The following is an 18,380-nucleotide window of genomic DNA, read 5'->3' as shown; positions in this document are numbered from 1 at the left end:
CAGCATGCGGAGCGGCGAGGAGCTGGACGGCTTCGAGGGCGAGGCCTCGAGCACCTCCATGATCTCGGGCGCCAGCAGCCCGTACCAGCCCACCACCGAGCCGGTGAGCCAGCGGCGTGGGCTGGCCGGCCTGCGCTGCGACCCCGACTACCTGCGCGGCGCGCTCGGCCGCATCAAGGTCGCCCAAGTGGTAGGTGCCGGGCGGGGCTCCAGGTGCCCGGCGGGCGGCCTAGCCGCACGCCCTCCCTCCCCGCTCCCGCTGCGGGGGTGCAGGCCCGGCTGGCCTCCGCCGCCTACCCCTTCCCGGGGCCAGACCCCTGCTCTTCGCACTCCCTCTGCCTCTTGGGGTCCCCGGGCCGTCCTCCCGCCTTCCGTGGGTACCCGCCCTCGGCCGGAGCCTGCCTTTTCCAGCCCGGCAGCCTCAGTTGTGCGCCTCCTACCTGAACACCTGCCTCGGGGCCTACCTGTTCACTCCCGCCTGCGCTCACCGGAGACCGTTTCATTACTGCGCTTGGAGGTGCGCAGAGCCCAGCCCTGGAGGTCATGCCCCCTGGGTACTACTGGTTTTAGAAACTTGTGACGGGTTTTCGGGGCCCGCACAACCTCCTGGGGTCCATGTTTGTCCCTGCCCCCGGAAATTGGGGACTGTGGCTCGATTTCCTCTCTGGCGTCTGGTAGGGTGCTGGGCATATGGTAGGCGTTCAGTAAATATTTGTTGAATGGAGGCATGTAGTCCAGATGCAGTGGGGGAGCCCACATCTGCCCACAAAGTCCAGTTTACACTGCAGAGGTTTGATCCTCCTAATTAGCCCAGAAGACGGAATTGGCATCCCGGACTCCTCTGCCCCAGCACAGTGGCTGGCACTGCCCAATTGGTACCCAGAGTTAAATCACTCTGGGAGGGCAGCCAGTTTTGGAGGTAACAGAAACAGAGAACTTCTGTCGGATTTGTCCATAGTAGAGCTTGTTTCTCAGGGTCCTTATTTTTAGCTTCCAGGGTGTTTAGGTCAGGGGTCTGTCAGTTCTGTTCCTGTTTTGTGGTTTTGTAACAGGCCTCTGGGCATTTGCTTAGTTCTGTTGTGGACAGGGCATGCTCCAGTTCAGAAAAACCTGTGCGTCCCCCATATTCCTTATCACAAGTAGGCCTTCCTCAAAACTTTATAGACTTCTAAGCCAGAGAAGCCATTTGCACCAAGCTATGTGCATTTTGTTTCTTGGTCTTCTGGTAAGCATTGGTCCTCTAGTGTTTACTTGAATGCAGAAACGTTCCCTGGGAATAATATAATGTGTGGACACTCTTTAAGTAAAGATTCTGGTGTTTGTAAATTGCAGAATCATAGACTCTTTTCTCCCTCCTGGGTGAAAGGCTTGCTCTGCTGATTGCTGGAGTGTATTTTTGGAGAGCTTTAAGGAAAGACAATGGAACAGGTTTTCTGTCTTTAGAATTTTAAACTGTCCTTATCTAGTAAACTGGAATGTTCTCAAAGATGTATTGGTTCTGCAGTTAGGCACTGCTGTTAGCAAAGAAAATCTAGGAGGTGGGGTGAGGTGTGTAATTGTCTTTTAAAAGAGGCAGCTAACCAGTGTTTTAGCACAGTACAGATAATCACAGATGAATAGGAGCAGAGTGGGAACGTGACTCTGGTAGAATACCAGGCCTTATCAAGTTCCTTGCTTTGTTTACTATGTGGACTTTTGAAAGTAAATAGAACTTGCCACTGGCAAACTAACTTGCCTCTCAAAGGATCTGTAAAAGAAATGAAATCCAGTAGTTTGTACAAAGTGTTAATTATCACCTCATTGCTGGGACTTTGTCACCTAAGGCCAGGGATAGAAACCAATAGTATTTATCGTTACCTTTTGGTAAAGTAATATTTTGTTGTAGAGCTTTACTTTTAATCTGGAAGAATTTTGGGGCCCACCCCTAACTCTACCAATTTGTTTAATCTGTAGAATTCAGACAGTGAGAGGTTATGTGTTGGCGATGAAGGAAAGGTACTCACTTGAAATGTATGGCAACTTGAAATGGTTTTCCATGTTCATTACTGCTCAGCCTTGACAAAAATCAGGATTTTTAGGGGGGACCCCCCAAACTTTAAAAAAATTGAACTCTAAACTGGAAAACAAGAAATCGTTATGAAGATAGTTTTAAGATGTTACAAAGCTCAGAGTCATCAAGATATATGAATAAGTTCTAATTCTGTGATTTTTGAGGAAAATTTGACTTTAAAAAACTTTAGTTTTTATAGACTTTTTTTGTGGTCTGTGGCCTGTTGCAACCTGTAGATCTTTTGCTACTCCAGGTATGGTCCATAGACCAGCAGCATTGCCATCACCTGAGAGCTTACTAGAAATGCAGAATCACCACATGTACATTAAAGTTTGAGATTTATATATTGTTTTAGTGGTAAAAACTTACACAGGTGGTAGTAATCAGCTGTCAGAACCATTAATAGTCAATCTTAAGCTGAGATTTTTCTGTAAAATAAGTCTATACTTTCCTCAAAGGATTAAGAGAATGAGGTAATATGTAAAAATTATTACCTAGCTTAGTAAGCATTAGTGTGTAATAAATGTTAGCTATCATTGTTGCTAATACATATTTCTTGTCTTTAAAGAAACTTGGTGAAAACATCACCCCCAAAACCATAATTATGTATTTGAATTAAAGATAGTTTACTTCCTGATGATTTACGTTAACTTATTATAATTTAATTTGTTTATTTGCCACTGGCAGGTAAGGCAATCTGAATGAACCCTTGACTCTGGTGTTACGAAACTGATATTTTAAATGGAATGTTATTTGATAGTAAAACTAGTCTGAAATTTTATGAAAATTAATCAGTGCAATTTTATAGATTATCTTTTAAAACTGTCTTAGTTCAGTTTTATAGATTATCTTTTAAAACTGTCTTAGTTGGAGAGAATGTCTACTGTGGTTACGTCAAACAATAAATATGCACTTTTTGTGAAAAAAGTTGGTTTAGACAACATGTAAGTTACCTTCTTTCTCCTTAGGAGTGTGAAATCTGTAGGAGCTTATTGACTTTTAGCTCCCAGGCACCATTTAATTAAATAGTTAATGTAGACCTTTTACTTTTTGCTTTCGCTTATTATTTTGTTATTTTTATTATTATTATTATTTTTTTGTCAACTTGGTTGGAAGCAGAATTTTAACTCTTGGGATGGGAGTGGGGTAGATATGCCATGATGTGAGAACAGGTCCTGGATTGGACAAGACTTTTTGAATAGTAACAGTAGGCATCATTTAGTGGATGCTTACTCTGCTATTGTCATCCCCATTTTATGGATGAGGAAATTGAGGGGCAGAAGTTTGAGTAGCTCAAGGTCACATGGCTAGTGTGTGTTGGAGATGAGATTTGAACCCAGACAGTCTGGTTTCAGAGTTGCCATTGAGTTTTTCCAGTGTTGAAATGATAGACTTGTAAGGGTTTGGATTTCTCAGTGGGCAGTCTGCTGTTCTTAGGTGTGCAGCTCCTGTGTCGTGCCAGGTTCCTCATCAGACAGGCCTGTCCACTTTCATGAATGAGGGGGATGGGCATTCTCAAAGGCATTTCAGTTCCAAAGAGACTCCTCACTTGATTCAGGTACCATTCTTGAGCTCTTCCCAGTTGACCTTCTGACAGTGCATTGGTTTAGGGCTTTTTCTAACAAAAGATGGGTGATAGGAGATGTTTAAATTAAAATATTAGCTCTGCTGATCTTGAAATCTCTTAACCGCATCACATCTGGCTTCCTCAGTGGTAGAATGTGAGTGGTAATGACTGAGCATTTTAGGAATTGTAAGAATTAAGGGGTTAATGTTTGATAGGTGTTTTCTTAGATAAAACTCTAAAGACAAATCTGGGTATTTGCATTTCAGGGTTGGGTAAAGGTATATCTTTTATTTGGTGGTAACCTTGTCAGTTTTTTATATCAAGCCAGTCAATGCAATCCCTGACCCATTGCTGCTCTCTGGAGGATGTACTGGGGTGGGGCAGTAAAACACTAGATTTTTACTAAAATCCAGTGGGAAAATAAATTATGGGAACCATATACAGCATAAAAATAGCCACTACAGACCTGCAGCCTTGATAAACTACTGGTTATAGGACTCAGCACTGAGCTTATCAGTCCCAAATCCCCTCAACTATGTTGGAGGGGCTGGTTCAACCGAGGTTCACTGGGGTTGGACTTGGTTTCCTGATTCTTAAGAGCTGGTCAAATGACCAGGCACAGCTTGGTCCCTTGTCAAACTATGAAGGTTTCTGCATTTTGTTTAGTACTGAAGATTTCTTTGTACTCCTGGCTCCAGCCTATCACTGAAGATAATGCATTTACACGCATGTGATGGTGGGTGAAGTAGTGGGTTTCACTAGGGTGTAATGAGGCTCCTTGTAAAACAGTCCCACTTTCCCTTAAGCAGATAACCTGTAGGAGTTGTTTTCCTGATCAAGGACTTGGAATCAAATAAATTCTAGCAGAAAAGCAAAGTTACAACTACTCATAAGTTTTTATGATAATTAAAAATAGTGAAATTATCATCTAAGACCCCAGAAAAGAGTGTTAAGTATAGAGTACACATCTATTTTATAAAACCAAAGGCAGTTCAAGAAAAGAATACTACAGACCAACATTCCTCATGAATACAGACCCAAAAATCCTCAACAAAATACTAGGAAATCAAATCCAGCCATATGTACAAAGAATAATGTACCACAACCAATTATGATTTATCTGAGGAACGAAAGGCTGGCACAGTTTTTGAAAATCAGTAGATGGTACTCCACCATTGTAGCAGCTTAAGAAGAAAAAACACATGATTATATCAATTGATGCAGAAAAAATATTTGGCAAAGTTCAGCACTCATTTATTATAAATACTGGCAGCAAACTTGGAAGAGAAAGGAGCTTCCTTAACCTGAAAAGGGGTATCCACAAACAGTCTACAGCTAACATCATATTTCGTGGGGAAAGAATGAATGCTTTCTCTTAAGATCGGGAACAGGCAATAATGTCTATTCTCAGCACTCATATTCAACATCATACTGGAAGTCCTAGCCAGTGCAAAAAATAAATACAAGGCATACAGATTGGAAAGAAAGAAATAAAGCTGTCCCTAATTGCAAATGGCATGATTGTCTATGTAGATAATCCCATGGGAATCCATAAACAAAATTTCTAGATCTAGTGAGTTAGCAAGGTTGCAGGACACAAGGTCAACATACAAAAACCAATTGTATGTCTATATCCTAGCAATAAAGCATTGGAAATTGAAATTGAAAAACAAACAAACAAAAAACAATATCAGTTACAATAGCTCTGAAAAGAATGAAATACTTAGATGTAAATCTAACAAAACATGTGTAGGATCTGCATGCTGAAAACTACAAAATACTGAGAAAAGAAATTAAAGCCTGACCTAATAAGTGGATAGAGACTTTGTGTTCATGGATTGGAAAACTTAAAATATCAATTTTCTACAAATGTTCTATAGGTTTAACATAATGCCCAAATCCCAGCAAGATCTTTTGTAGATAGAGGTGAGCTGATTCTAGAATTTATATGGGAAGTCAAATTAGCCAGGCAAAGGGATGATGGTGGTTGATGGAAGTGTGTTCCAGATAGAGGGAAGGACATGACACGAAGTCACCTTTATTTAGGGTAGTGTGTGTATGTGTTGAGTGCATTATGAGAGTATGAACTTTGTGTCTGTTATCAGCCAGGAGACGTTTTGGCAAATTGCTTGTTCACTTTGGGCCACAAGTAAGTCTCCTCACTTGTAAACTGGGAATAATGATAGTACTGCGTATGCCAATGAGTTTACCATGCAAAGCCCTTAGCTCAGTGTGTCTCACATACTAAGTCATCAAAACCTATTGTCGGTTTCAATGGTCTGAATGTTGGTATCAGTATCAGTCTGTTTTTGTGTTGCTATAACAGAATACCTGAGACTGGGTAATTTTTAAAGAAAATAGGTTTTTTTGGCTTACAATTCTGGGACAGCTGCATCTGACATGGGCCTCAGGCTGCTTCTACTCATGGTGGAAAGTGGCAGGCAGCCAGCAGGTACAAGCAGACCACATTGCAAGAGAGAAGCAAGAGAGAGAGGGGAAGTGCCAGGTTCCCATAAACAACCAGCTCTTGTGGGAACTGATAAAGTGAGAACTCACTCATTTCCCCCACCCTCCAGGGAAAGCATTAATCCATTCATGAGGGATCCGCCCCCATGACTCAAACAGCTCCCAACAGTGTCACATTGGGGATCAGACTTCCACATGAGTTTTGGGAGACAACACATCAAAAATCAGTGTCCCTCCAAAATTCATATGTTGGAACCTAATATTTATTGTGATAGTATTAAGAGGTGGGGCCTTTTGGGAAGTAATCATGCCCTCATGAATGGGATTAGTGCCCTTATAAAAGAGGTTGACCTTCTACCGTGTGAGGACACATAAAGGTGCCATCTATGAGGAATGGGCCCTCACCAGACACCAAATCTTGGACTTACCAGTCTCCAGAACTCTGAGCAATAAATTTCTATTATTTATAAATTACCCAGTCTAAAGTATTTTGTTATAGTAGCCTGAACAGACTGACAGCAATATAGAATATCTCTGGAATGATATAAGGTGGGGAGCTGGGCGGCAGGGAGACATTTTTCATTGTGTAACTCTTCATACCTTTTGAATTTTATACCACATGAAGTGCCTAATATTAAAAAATTACTAAAATGTTAACTGTTCCTATTTCTACCTTAGTATAGATTAGCCTTAAAGCTAATATATGACCATAATCTTTAACCTTTTACTACTTTCCTTACTTTATAATTTGGAGGCCCTTGGGGAGAATGATTTAGATAATACAGACCATTTGACCAAACTTGAGGCTTAAAATTTTTTTCAATACATTTTTGTGTAAAACAAGCATTCTGCACAGTAACAGGTAGTTAATAAATTCATTGATGATAATGGAAAACTTTTCACATTTGAAAGGAATTTACCCTCATTTTATTTATTAGATAAAATGTAACATCAAAAGAAATTAGAAAAAAATCATCTTAGTATGACAGACTCAAATGAAAAGAACACTGGAATTTTTTCTTTTCAAGGGCTGTATAAGATCTACTGTGGCAAAGTCCCTTGATCATGTTTTCCAGTTTTTTGTTTTTAGGAAGACTGCATCAGTAAATATCCTCATGAGTATAGCCTGGATTCTTCTTTTGAATTATTATTTTTTGTTAAATTTCAAGTAGTGCTTTTACTACATCAAAGGGCAATATCCATGACATTTCTGAACATTAAAAAAAATGCAGACTTGGTCAACATTTCTCCCTACAACATGCCTGGAGGTCTCAGTTTGTTCCAGGTCTTCAGTGTGCTTACTCACAAAGTATGAACGACTGGGAAACAGTGAGCTCTGAAGTCCTTATGGCTCCTCCTGGGCTACAAGGCCAAATTAATTCCTCTTGACAGCTCTGAGGGAACTTTGTTCTTAATTAGAAATCAGTAAGAGTCTTTCCCAGGTCATGGTGCTTCAGAGGATGCTTAGAGGCGAGGACAGGGCTTGTGTGTGCCCTACTGAGTCCAGGATGCTTCTCATTCCTGGTAGAATGAATGCCTGCCTGGGTGCCCAAGAGAGACCCATTTCCAGCCTAGAAGTAGTGCTGGATATACCTGAGCTGCACCACACATGTGGTCTGCCCTATTAAGGACTGAGTTATATATGGCAGCCAAGGTTGACTTCTTTCTACAATGGTCCTCCCTGAGCTATTGAAATAACCTGGAAATACCAACATTTTGGCCTTCAATCCACAGCTGTTTTCATTGCCTCTTATATCATTCTTCCTGGAAGAAGCCCCAAATCCTTTTGTAGGATGATGTCAGATTTCTTTAAAAAATAAAGTTATTTGTTAGAAAATTGATCAGTAGTCAAAGGCAGGAGGGCTGTGACTGTGATCACATAATAAATTTTCCTTGACAGTCCCAATTTCCTCTGCTTTCTCATCAGACCATATATAAGTATATCCTATCCTGAGTTTTAAAAAATTATTTTACTTTAAATAGTGAAGTATTCCAAGCATTGAAATGAGAGTGATTATGTAACAAATACCCATGTACTCACAATGTCTTCTGATATTTTTGTTTGGAAAATAAGATGATTCTTGGGGGACAGGCTATTTGTGTTACAGAAGTGACAAGGAGGACAAGATGAGCTGGGATTTGAGTTCATTAGCAAGAGAGACTTCAGAGGGCCCAGGAGAAAGGATAGACTGGGAGAGGTAGAGAGTAGGAGAGCAAGGAACCCCTCCAAGGGGGCAGCTTCAGCATCTCCCGTGGTGCCAAAGAGCCAGTTCGAACTTTGATCTCAGTGCCAAGTGGTCCAAGGCTCAAGAGCAGGGCTGCAGCTGGCTGTAGAGGGGACAGATGAGCAGAAGGGTACAGAATTCAGGAAGTGCACTTCCTTGGGGAGAGAATTTTTTGTTCTCAGTATTTGGAAACTATCCTATTTTTAAGCAGTTTAACTTCTTGATGGGGAGGATTTTTGTGTGAAAAATTCTGACTTATATGGGTTCTCAGCCTTCATCCCAGTGTCCCTCGTGTGTAGCCTTGGTTCCTTTCATAAAATTCTGGGGTCCTCTGGGCTCCTTAGAGTTTATTAAGGTAGTAATGGGTGATTGAGAGTCATACTGGGGTGCTGGATACTAATTATACTTCAAATATAAATCATATTAAGCAAAATAAGGCACATTTCTTACCTTTGACTGGAATTTTATAGTACTGATTATTTGTTGACCAGAAGCTTTGATTAACATACTCCTGCCTCAGTCTTTGCTCTTGGGGTTTATTCTTTCATCTCTTACCCCCTTCCCAAAAATGCACACTTGGCTCTGTTCTTCAGGTTCCTGCCCCAAAGAGACCTTCCCTGACCACCCTACTCCCTACCTTTTATCCTCCTCACCCTGCTTTATTATTCTTCATAGCATTTACCACCCAACTAGAATATCAACTCCATGAGATCAGAAACGTCAGGTTTAAGTTCCCTGCTGTATCCCATGTCTAAACCAGTGCCTGACACATAGTAAGACCCTGAATAAACAGTGGAATATATATATTTGTTTAATAAAAGAAGGAAAAATATGGATTATTATTTAACATAGTTTGTAAGGTCAAGTTATTTGAAAACATGGGAATCCATAAGGGGAAAACTAATATACATACATTTATAAATAAATAAACTACTGGACTCTGTACTCAGTGGAGAATATTGGTGAGAAAGTATGGAAATCAAATGCCATTGTAATTACTTTTACTTTTTTTAACTTGAAGTTTTAAAAGAGTATCTTCTGCTACTAGGAAACAGAAGCTTTTGCTTATGAGACAGATTTTTGTAAACGTGGGGGAAACCATAAGATGCTTTGCCAAACTTTTTGCTTAGAAAAGTGTAAAATGAAAAACAGGAATTCTGTAATTAATGAAGTTGTGTGCTTTCTGATTAAAATGTTCAGAGGGAGAGAGTCGCTCATATCTGCCAACCCAGTGTCTTTTAAGAGCTTTTAGAGTACAGTAGATACTTTACATGTAAAGAAAAAGTCTTGCTGGGATTGAGGCTAAGGGTCATAGTGGTTGTTTTATAAGGTTCTCTGATTAAAATAAAACAACATCAGTTCCATGGGGCCTGGAAAGGGAGGCTGGAGATCTTCTGTGAAGGCTAGAGAAGGCTGTGGAAAATATTGTATTCAAAGTTTTGTCTCTGAAAATTTCAAATGATTGGTTAAATTTGGGAATTAAATGAATTAATAAACACTTAGAATGTTCAGAGCTTAATCAAATGTGGATAGTTCTAGATGGTTTATTTATTGCCACTGCAGTTTGGTGACTGGCACAGTGGAAGCCTTCATTTTTGTGGTTTCCCATTTATTCCAGCACAGCTATGAAAAACAGTTTAAGGCTAAAATATTTTTATGCCAGTAGGAAAAAACAAAAAAACAAAAAACAGTAACAATGGCTCTTCCAGTGGTAGTTGCTTCTTTAGCTTTTCTACTTTCTTGCAACCATTTTCAAGCCAAGTGCTATAAATATGTATAACTTGAGATTAAGAGTTGGCTGCACAACTTCAGACTTAAATCAAAATCAGTAACTAGATGTTGGTAAAAATTGTGACATATCTGTCCTTTTTAAAAAATCCATCCCTTATGTATATTTGAGTGCCTACTCTGGATCAGGTACTGCTGGACATGCACAAATAGGACAAAAATCTGTGCTTCCAAGGAGCTTACAGACCTCTAGGGGGTGAGGGTTTGGTGTGGGACAAACAGAAATACACAAACCTTTTCTAACTACCCGTGCCAGGTGCTCTAATAGAGGTCTGAGGAGAGTGGGCTTGGCAGGCAGGGAGGCGTTTGTGGCCTTGCGGGAAATGGGCACGTTGATAAAAGATGTTGAATAGCCAGTGCCTGGAATGAGGTATAGTATGTCTGGTAGTGAAAGAATATCACAGATTCTGGGAGTCAAGAGCAAGCCTGGGAAGGGGTGGTGAGGAGATAGGTCTGGTATGATTCACTAGGCAGAGGTATGGAAGGGAAGGGCAAGTGGTTAGACGAATGAGGGGGACCCAGGTTGGAGAGGGCCTGGTTATTAGGCTAATAAATTTGGCTATTCTGAAAGAGATGGGGAGCAATTAGAGCTGTGGCTGTTGAGCCCTTGAAATATGGCTAGTACGAATTGAGATGTGCATAAGTATAAAATACACACTGGATTTTGAAGATTTAATAGGAAAAAAATGTAAAATGTCTCAATTTTTATATTGATCACCTTGAAGTGATAATATTTTGGATATATTGGGCTAAATAAAATATACTATTAAAATTAATTCCACCCTTTTTTTTGCTTTTTGAAATATGGCTATTAGAAAATTTTCAATGGGCTGTCTGGTTAGCTCAGTTTTTTAGAGTGTGGTGCCGATAACACCAAAGTCAAGGGTTCAGATTCCTGGGGTGGCCTGCTGCCAAAAAAATTTTATTTCAATGGCATGTGTGGCTCACATATTTCTATTGGATGTCCCTGGATTAGAGGGTGCGAGGAACAGCTTTGAGAAGGGTGAGAGTATGGCAGCAGGGCCTGGTGAGAGACTGAGTAAATCAGTTGAGAAAAGGAGGCCCAACTGGCTTTTGGCAACGGGATGGCAAGAAATTAACAAATGGAAACGAGTTAATAAATGGCAATTATGTTTTATTATATTTCTGTTTTTATTTATAAGAGGCCCAGTTTTCTTATGTTTTATTATATTTTTTCATAGCCTCCTGCTCCCCACTCTAGATTTCCCTGTTGCTTTTCTTGTTTTTCCTAGGTGACTTTTTTTTTAAACAGGATTTAAAAAAAAATATTTATTTATTTATTTATTTATTTGGCAGCTGGTTGGTTCAAGAATCTGAACCCTTGACCTTGATGTTATAACACAGTGCTCTAACCAACTCAGCTAACCAGCCAGCCCCTACAATACATTGAATTCACTTTTTTTTTTTTTTTTTTTTTAAAATGAATGACCGGTAAGGGGATCTTAACCCTTGACTTGGTATTGTCAGCACCACGCTCACCCAGTGAGCTAACCGGCCATCCCTATATGGGATCCGAACCCGTGGCCTTAGTGTTATCAGCACTGCACTCTACCGAGTGAGCCACGGGCTGGCCCATGAATTCACTTTTTAATCAAAGAAATGATGTTAAAGCTGATTGCCAGATAGCTAAGTGTTTTGCGTGTGTTACCTCTTTTAATGCTGACCGCAATCCTATGAGATGGATACTATTAATGTTCCCATTTTACAGATGAGGAAACAGAGGCTTTTTGAGGTCAATAACTCTCTAGTAAGTGGGTAGCTATTACACTCTACCTTTAGAAACCACACTTTGGAACTCTTGTGTGTGTGGTTTCTGCAACCATTAGGCAGTTTATAGCCATTGTTCTAACATCATTCATCTGTCCTGTCCTACTGTGACTTAGTGTGTATTTCTGCTTTCCCGTGGTGGGTCTGCCAGCCTCAAGAGAGCCCTTCTGACTCCCTGGTCTTGCACAATTCATGGGTCACATCTGCTGGAGTTAGGGGAGAGGCGATTGATTGTTTCATTTTAAAGGGAGGCCGCTCAGCCTTTCACTTCTAGTTCTTTGGATTATAAATGAAATTTAAGAATTGCTGAGATCAGAGTCAGTGAAAGTCATGAGGAAGCTAGAAACCATGTTTGTTGGTGGAGGGATAGAGAGGTAAAAATCTAGACTCAGTTATTTTCCTGTTTGCCAGCCAACTTCAAAGCGTTTGCAGTTGGAAGAATTACAGATGTGGAATCTTTTTTTCTTCTTTTTAGAGCAATTCATACAGAATACTAGCACTCTTTTGGACTTTAACTTGTTTGTGGGTATTAAAGGATAGTTTTTTTTTTTGTTTGTTTTGTTTTGTTTTGCGGCTTTGGCAGGGGCAGGAGCTTCCTTCTTCGCCTTCGGCGCCATCTTGTGAAAGGGCTAAAGGATAGTTTTTTAAAGATAGAATTGACTCATGCAAATATAAAATGTTTTATTTATTAATAAGGGAACTAGTGAGATGTTATAGCCTGTTCAAAGATTCAAAGAGCAGATACACGCACACACACATATACATACATACACATTCCATGAAATGAATTTTAAATAGGTGCAACTCTGATTTGGAGTGGAATCAATTATCTTTTCACCAGACAAAATTAATTTGCCTGTCTGTAAATAAGAATCATTTGCATTGCTGTCAGTTATGTACAACTTAACCAAGTTGTAAAATAGCTCAAAGACAGTGAAAGGCACAAATTCCTAGGATCAGATAACTTGGATAGTTATGGCCTAGATTTCCATTGAAGATATTTGATAATTTTTTTGGTCCATTTCAAAATCTTTTGTAATGTATCTTGAGATGGGGACTGTTTGGGGAGGGGGCTGGGTGGGTTGGATTTTTATCCAAGCCATGTATGTTAGAACCTCCTGATTTCATTTGTCCTTTTCTTTCCCTCCTTCAGCCTGAAGGGTGATCCCTTCATATCTGGGTTGCTGGAGAAGCATTCTTCATTGTTGCACTGTCTTTGTCATGTCTCTTCCCATGGGTAAGGGAGACGCAAAGGATTAAAAACCCATTTCTTCTGAACAGTGAGAAACCCCGAAGGGGTTAATTTCCTGGGAACCCTCAAGAGAGAGGCATTCCTCCTCAGGAAATTAATATGGACTGGGCTTCTTTCTCAGTATTTATTCTCCAGGCCAGAAAGTTACCGAAAAGGAACAGAGGTGGAGTTATGGCTAAGTATAGTTTAACAATAGAAGCTGGTAACATCAGTGAGATAACAAAGTGTCATTCCATAATGCAATTTGCAAAAGGTTTAAGTCAATCCACCAACAAAAGCTTGTTCTTAGCAAATACTGTCTTTTCCTACAGCAGTTTCCTCAGTATTTTTACATAACAATAAAGTAACTTTAGGTTAACCTGCTCCAAGGATGTTTGTCCTTGAGCCCACAATTTTGCTGTTTTACAATTCTTATCTACATCAGAGACTTTAGCCTGGGGAAAGTTTCCTGTCTCTTGCAAACTTAACATTTCCGTATGTAATTTTTAAAAGTTAGGTTATACCTGAAACTACAGGGCTTTGGAAACTAGGCCCTGTGAAGTATATCTGCTTTATAAATGTTAGTATACTCCACACTTCATAGCCACCTGCTCCCCACTCTAGATTTCCCTGTTGCTTTTCTTGTTTTTAGGTGACTTTTCTTCACAAAAGTAGATCTTTTTTTTTTTTTTCCTTTTTGTCTTTTTTACTGACCGGTAACGGGATAGCAACCCTTGGTGTCACGCCCGTACCGAGGACCGGCAACGGGATTGCAACCCTCGGTGTTGCGCCCGCACCGCGCTCAGCCAGTGAGCGGGAACCGGTTTCCACATGGGATCCAAACCCTCGGCGGGAGCGCCGCCGCTCTCCGAAGCGGCGCACTCTCCAGTGCGCCACTGGGCCGGCCCACAAAAGTAGATCTTGATCACCTATACTGAGTACCACGCCCTTTAGGTCTCAGCCTGGCCTTTAATGGCCAGCATTACCTGGTGCTGCAGGATCAGCGTGAGATTGAATGGAAAGTGCCTTGCATGGAGACTGGCTGGGGGAAGCACTTGGTGAATGCTACTTATTGTTAACACTAATGGGTTCCCCCCTCATCTAGCTAGGTTCTGGTCCAGCACTCTCCTGTTCAGGTTCTTTCCATGTAAATCTGTTGCCTCAGCCTGGCTGGAAGCTCCTTGTTCCCTCAGTAACACATGGCTGCTGCAAGGCTGCTGTGGTTGCAAGGCTGCTCCAGCCCTTTGCCCAGCCAGGTGATACCCCAGAAGTGAGTGGGCTGGGGTGAGGCAGGGCCCTATGTCCTTTTCCCTACGTCCCTTCCTGTGCTCCTCTTCCTGCTTGGTCCTGCCATGACCATCCTCATTGGTTTTTCTTTGTTCTGATTGCTGTCCTGTGTCCTGTGATACCCTATGATAAAGCACTAGCTAGCTTCATTATAAAGTAGCTTACATTATATATGTCCCTCACTCTCTCGACACTGGCTTTCTGAACAGAGTTGAATAATGAAGAATACTTACAATAGGAATACATCCTATTGTAATATGTTCATAAACATTTGTATGGCAGAGGCCCAGTTTTCTTCTGTTCAGTGTTCTGAACTGTTGGATGCTTGGTAAGCATTTACCGCTCATGCGAGTTCAGTTTGATATGTTGTTGGGTTTGGAACAAGTTCCAAATCTGGGAAGAAAGGAAAAACGTAATTCATGTTGAAGGTAAGAGCATGATATAAGTCAGTAATGGAGGCTCACAACAGTCAGAAACTCAGAATTTTGGACTCTACTGGATCTTGAAGACATCCATATGTGCCCCTCCCTTGTTTTATGAGTGAGGAATCTGGCCCCTAGAGAAGTTATGGTTTGCCTGTGGCTACTTGGTTGGTTGTTGGCCCTGGAGCCTGAGCCTCAGGCTGTGCCTTGCTGCTACTGTAGGGGTGTGGTGAAGGTTTGATCCTCTCTGTGAGGCCAGATGCAGGACAGTTTTGTAAATTTTGATAATCTTTCTTATCCGTTATTTGATTATGGGGAGAGAGAGATGAATTGTGAAGAGCTTTTGGCATTTTTTAGGATAGTAGTTTAGGAAAGACTATATATGACAAAGCAAGTCTTTGTAATGTTCTGTTTATTTTATTTTATTTTATTTTTTGGGCCGGCCCGGTGGTGCACTGGATAGTGCGCCACTTGGGGAGCGCGGCGGCGCTCCCGCCCGAGGGTTCGGATCCCACATACGGACCGGTTCCCGCTCACTGGCTGAGCGAGGCATGGGAGCAACGCCGAGGGTTGCAATCCCGTTGCCGGTCCCCGGTCCGGCACGGGGGCAACACTGAGGGTTGCGATCCGTTGCCGGACACGGAAAAAGACAAAAGACAAAAAAAAAAAAAAGAGTGTGTTAAAAACATTGCTGCCTAACTTGTTTGCAGTGGGAAACACAATCTCTTGCTTTAAAGAATGCCATATTAAGAGGCCCTATTGGGCTGAGCCTGTGGCGCACTTGGGAGAGTGCGGCGCTGGGAGCGCAGCAGCGCTCCTGCCACGGGTTCGGATCCTATATAGGGATGACCGGTGGGCTACAGCGCTCACTGGCTGAGCGCGGTGCGGCCGGTCTCAAAAAGGACAAAAAAAAAAAAGAGGTCCTATGGAACAAGCAATATTTCACTGTTAAGTAGCTGCACAAAAGTGCAGTACAACATCCAGAATCTGCACTGCTTATGTAGCGTAACCCAAAAAGCAACTCTTAAGGGTCAGAAGAATCATAAAAGAATGCTTAGGCAAAGTTGCAGGTGTTACTTTTTCTGACACACACACACACACACACACACACACACACACACACACACACACAAGGGTGCTTCAAAAAAGTTCATGGAAAATGCAATTAAAAGATAATACAGGGCCGGCCCGGTGGCTCACTGGAGAGTGCGCCGCTTGAGAGCGCGGCGGTGCTCCCACCGAGGGTTCGGATCCCATGTGGAGACCGGTTCCCGTTCACTGGCTGAGCGCGGTGCGGGCGCGACACCAAGGGTTGCCATCCTGTTACCGGTCAGTAAAAAAGATAAAAAGGAAAAAAAAAAAGATGATACAAATCTTTCCATGAACTTTTTGAAGTACCCTCATGCATACACACACACAACTCACTCTTGAACAACATGGACTTGAGCTGAAAGTGTCCACTTATATGCAGGTTTTTTTCAATAAACGGAAAATTTTTTTGAGAATTGTGGCAATTTGAAAAAACTCACAGATGAACTGCATAGCCTAGAGATACTGAAAAAATGAAGAAAAATATGTCATGAGTACATAAAATATATGTAGATACTAGTCTATTTTATCATTTACTGCCATAAAATATACACAAATCTAAAAGTTAAAATTTATCAAATATTCTCTACCTTTATTGTAAAATATACACTATATAATCCATATACAGCATATGTTAATCAACTGTTTATGTTATCAGTAAAGGCTTCCAGGCAAGAGTAGGCTATTAAGTTTTTGGCTATTGAAAAGTTATAAGTAGGGCCGGCCCGTGGCTCACTCGGGAGAGTGCGGTGCTGATAACACCAAGGCCCCGGGTTCGGATCCCATATAGGGATGGCCGGTTAGCTCACTGGCTGAGCGTGGAGCTGACAGCACCAAGTCAAGGGTTAAGATCCCCTTACTGGTCATCTTTAAGAAAAAAGAAAAGTTATAAGTAGGTTTCTATTGTGCAGGGTTCAGTGCCCCAAACCTCCTAATTGTTCAAGCGTTAAACTGTATATATGAGGGTGCTTCAAAAAGTTCACGGAAGGATTTGTGTTATATTTTAATTCTATTTTTCCACAGACTTTTTGAAATACCCTAAAAAGTTTGTGGAAAAATAGAATTAATAGTGCAAATCTTTCCATGAACTTTTTTGTAGACCCCTTATGTGTTCATATACACACACGCGTGCACACACACACACAAACAGCACGCACATATCATAAATACAGCACACCCTTGAACAACATGGGTTTGAACTGCACGGGTCCACTTATACATGGATTTTTTCTGATCTGTGGTTGGTTGAATCCCTGGATGTGGGATCCATGGATATGGAACTGCAAGTAGGGAGCCCGTGTAATCCGAGGGCTGCCTTTTCATATATGCGTGTTCCCCAGAGAAAAGTTATTTGTGGATTTTGGCACTCTTGATCTCCCATGTTTTTCAAGGGCCAGCTGTATATTCTGATAGATTGTATATTTGAAATGTTCATCACAAGTGGTCTGCTGTCTCTGATGCTAATGTGGTGACGGTGGTTGAAATCCAGAGAGCATCTGACTGCCTCTGTTTGGGTGGAGTGTTCCCAACTAGGCCAAGTTATAAATGCCTGTCCAAACTGTGGGTTGGCGCCCTTGGGTCAGGTGCCCAACAGCCTTGTGCACTCAGGGTCCTGAACATGACACCATCACTCACAGTCCTTCTATCTGGCCACCTTTGCCGCTTGTCTGATTCCTTCGCCTCTTTTCTTTATTTGGAGACTCCCGAAGGTACTACTTCTCGAGAAGCCTTCCCTATTTCTATTCTTTACTCTCCAGCCACACATCTGGCAAAGTGTCTTTTGGGAATCTGGTACTGTATGAGGCTTACAAAGCTCCTTTATGTCAAGGAATTTACAGTTTAAATCATACATAAATTTGTAATATAAATATCACATTTTTAACTTGAATACTGTTTTCTAAAATGGAAAAAACTTATTTTCTGATTATAAAAGTATTTGTTTTAAAAAACAGACTAATTAGAAAAATGAAGAAAAAAGTAAAAATGTCAGTATTCTCATCAGCTAGAGAGGACTTCCATTAACAATTAGGTATATATTGTTCTAGGCTTTGTTCATGTGTGCACATACTTGTAAAAATGGGATTTTATACATGCTGTTCTATATCTTGCTTTTGGGTAGGACACAGACTGTTTTTGGAATTATAATTATAGATTTACACTATTGCTTTTAAGAACTTTTTATGGGAAGTACAATATCCACACCCAAAAGTGCAGAAGTCATAAATGTACAGCTAATGTCTGAACATTATGCTTTTGTTTCATGATTGAATGGCAAAATTGAAGGTTTTATTCTCTATTTTGAATCTGGAAGAAATAACTAAAGCTAATTTAGAATTTGTTGTATCATGGTTTTGAATTAAACAAAAAATCTAATAAGGGAGTGCATACCATTTCTTTCTGAGAGCATTAAAAAACTGGCACAAGTTTGAGCTATAGAGGTTTGGGCATATGCCACAGATGTTGGTGG

At 41.1% G+C, this 18,380-nt stretch overlaps 1 protein-coding gene across 1 annotated transcript in view; it reads left to right on the top strand.

Annotated features, from left to right (window-relative positions):
* The window catches only part of CMTM4 (CKLF-like MARVEL transmembrane domain containing 4), a 68,630-nt gene continuing 50,250 nt past the window's right edge, over positions 1 to 18,380 (top strand). Inside the window, exon 1 of the mRNA XM_008574123.1 lies at positions 1 to 190. Coding sequence (XP_008572345.1) covers positions 5 to 190 — 186 coding nt within the window. The 5' untranslated portion in view covers positions 1 to 4. The remainder of the gene's footprint in view (positions 191 to 18,380) is intronic.

Source organism: Galeopterus variegatus, unplaced genomic scaffold (assembly GCF_000696425.1).
Source record: "Galeopterus variegatus unplaced genomic scaffold, G_variegatus-3.0.2 Scaffold999, whole genome shotgun sequence".
NCBI classification, from domain to species: Eukaryota; Metazoa; Chordata; class Mammalia; order Dermoptera; family Cynocephalidae; genus Galeopterus; species Galeopterus variegatus.
Note: the sequence above shows the minus strand (reverse complement) of the source record. Positions and strands in the feature narration are given on the sequence as shown.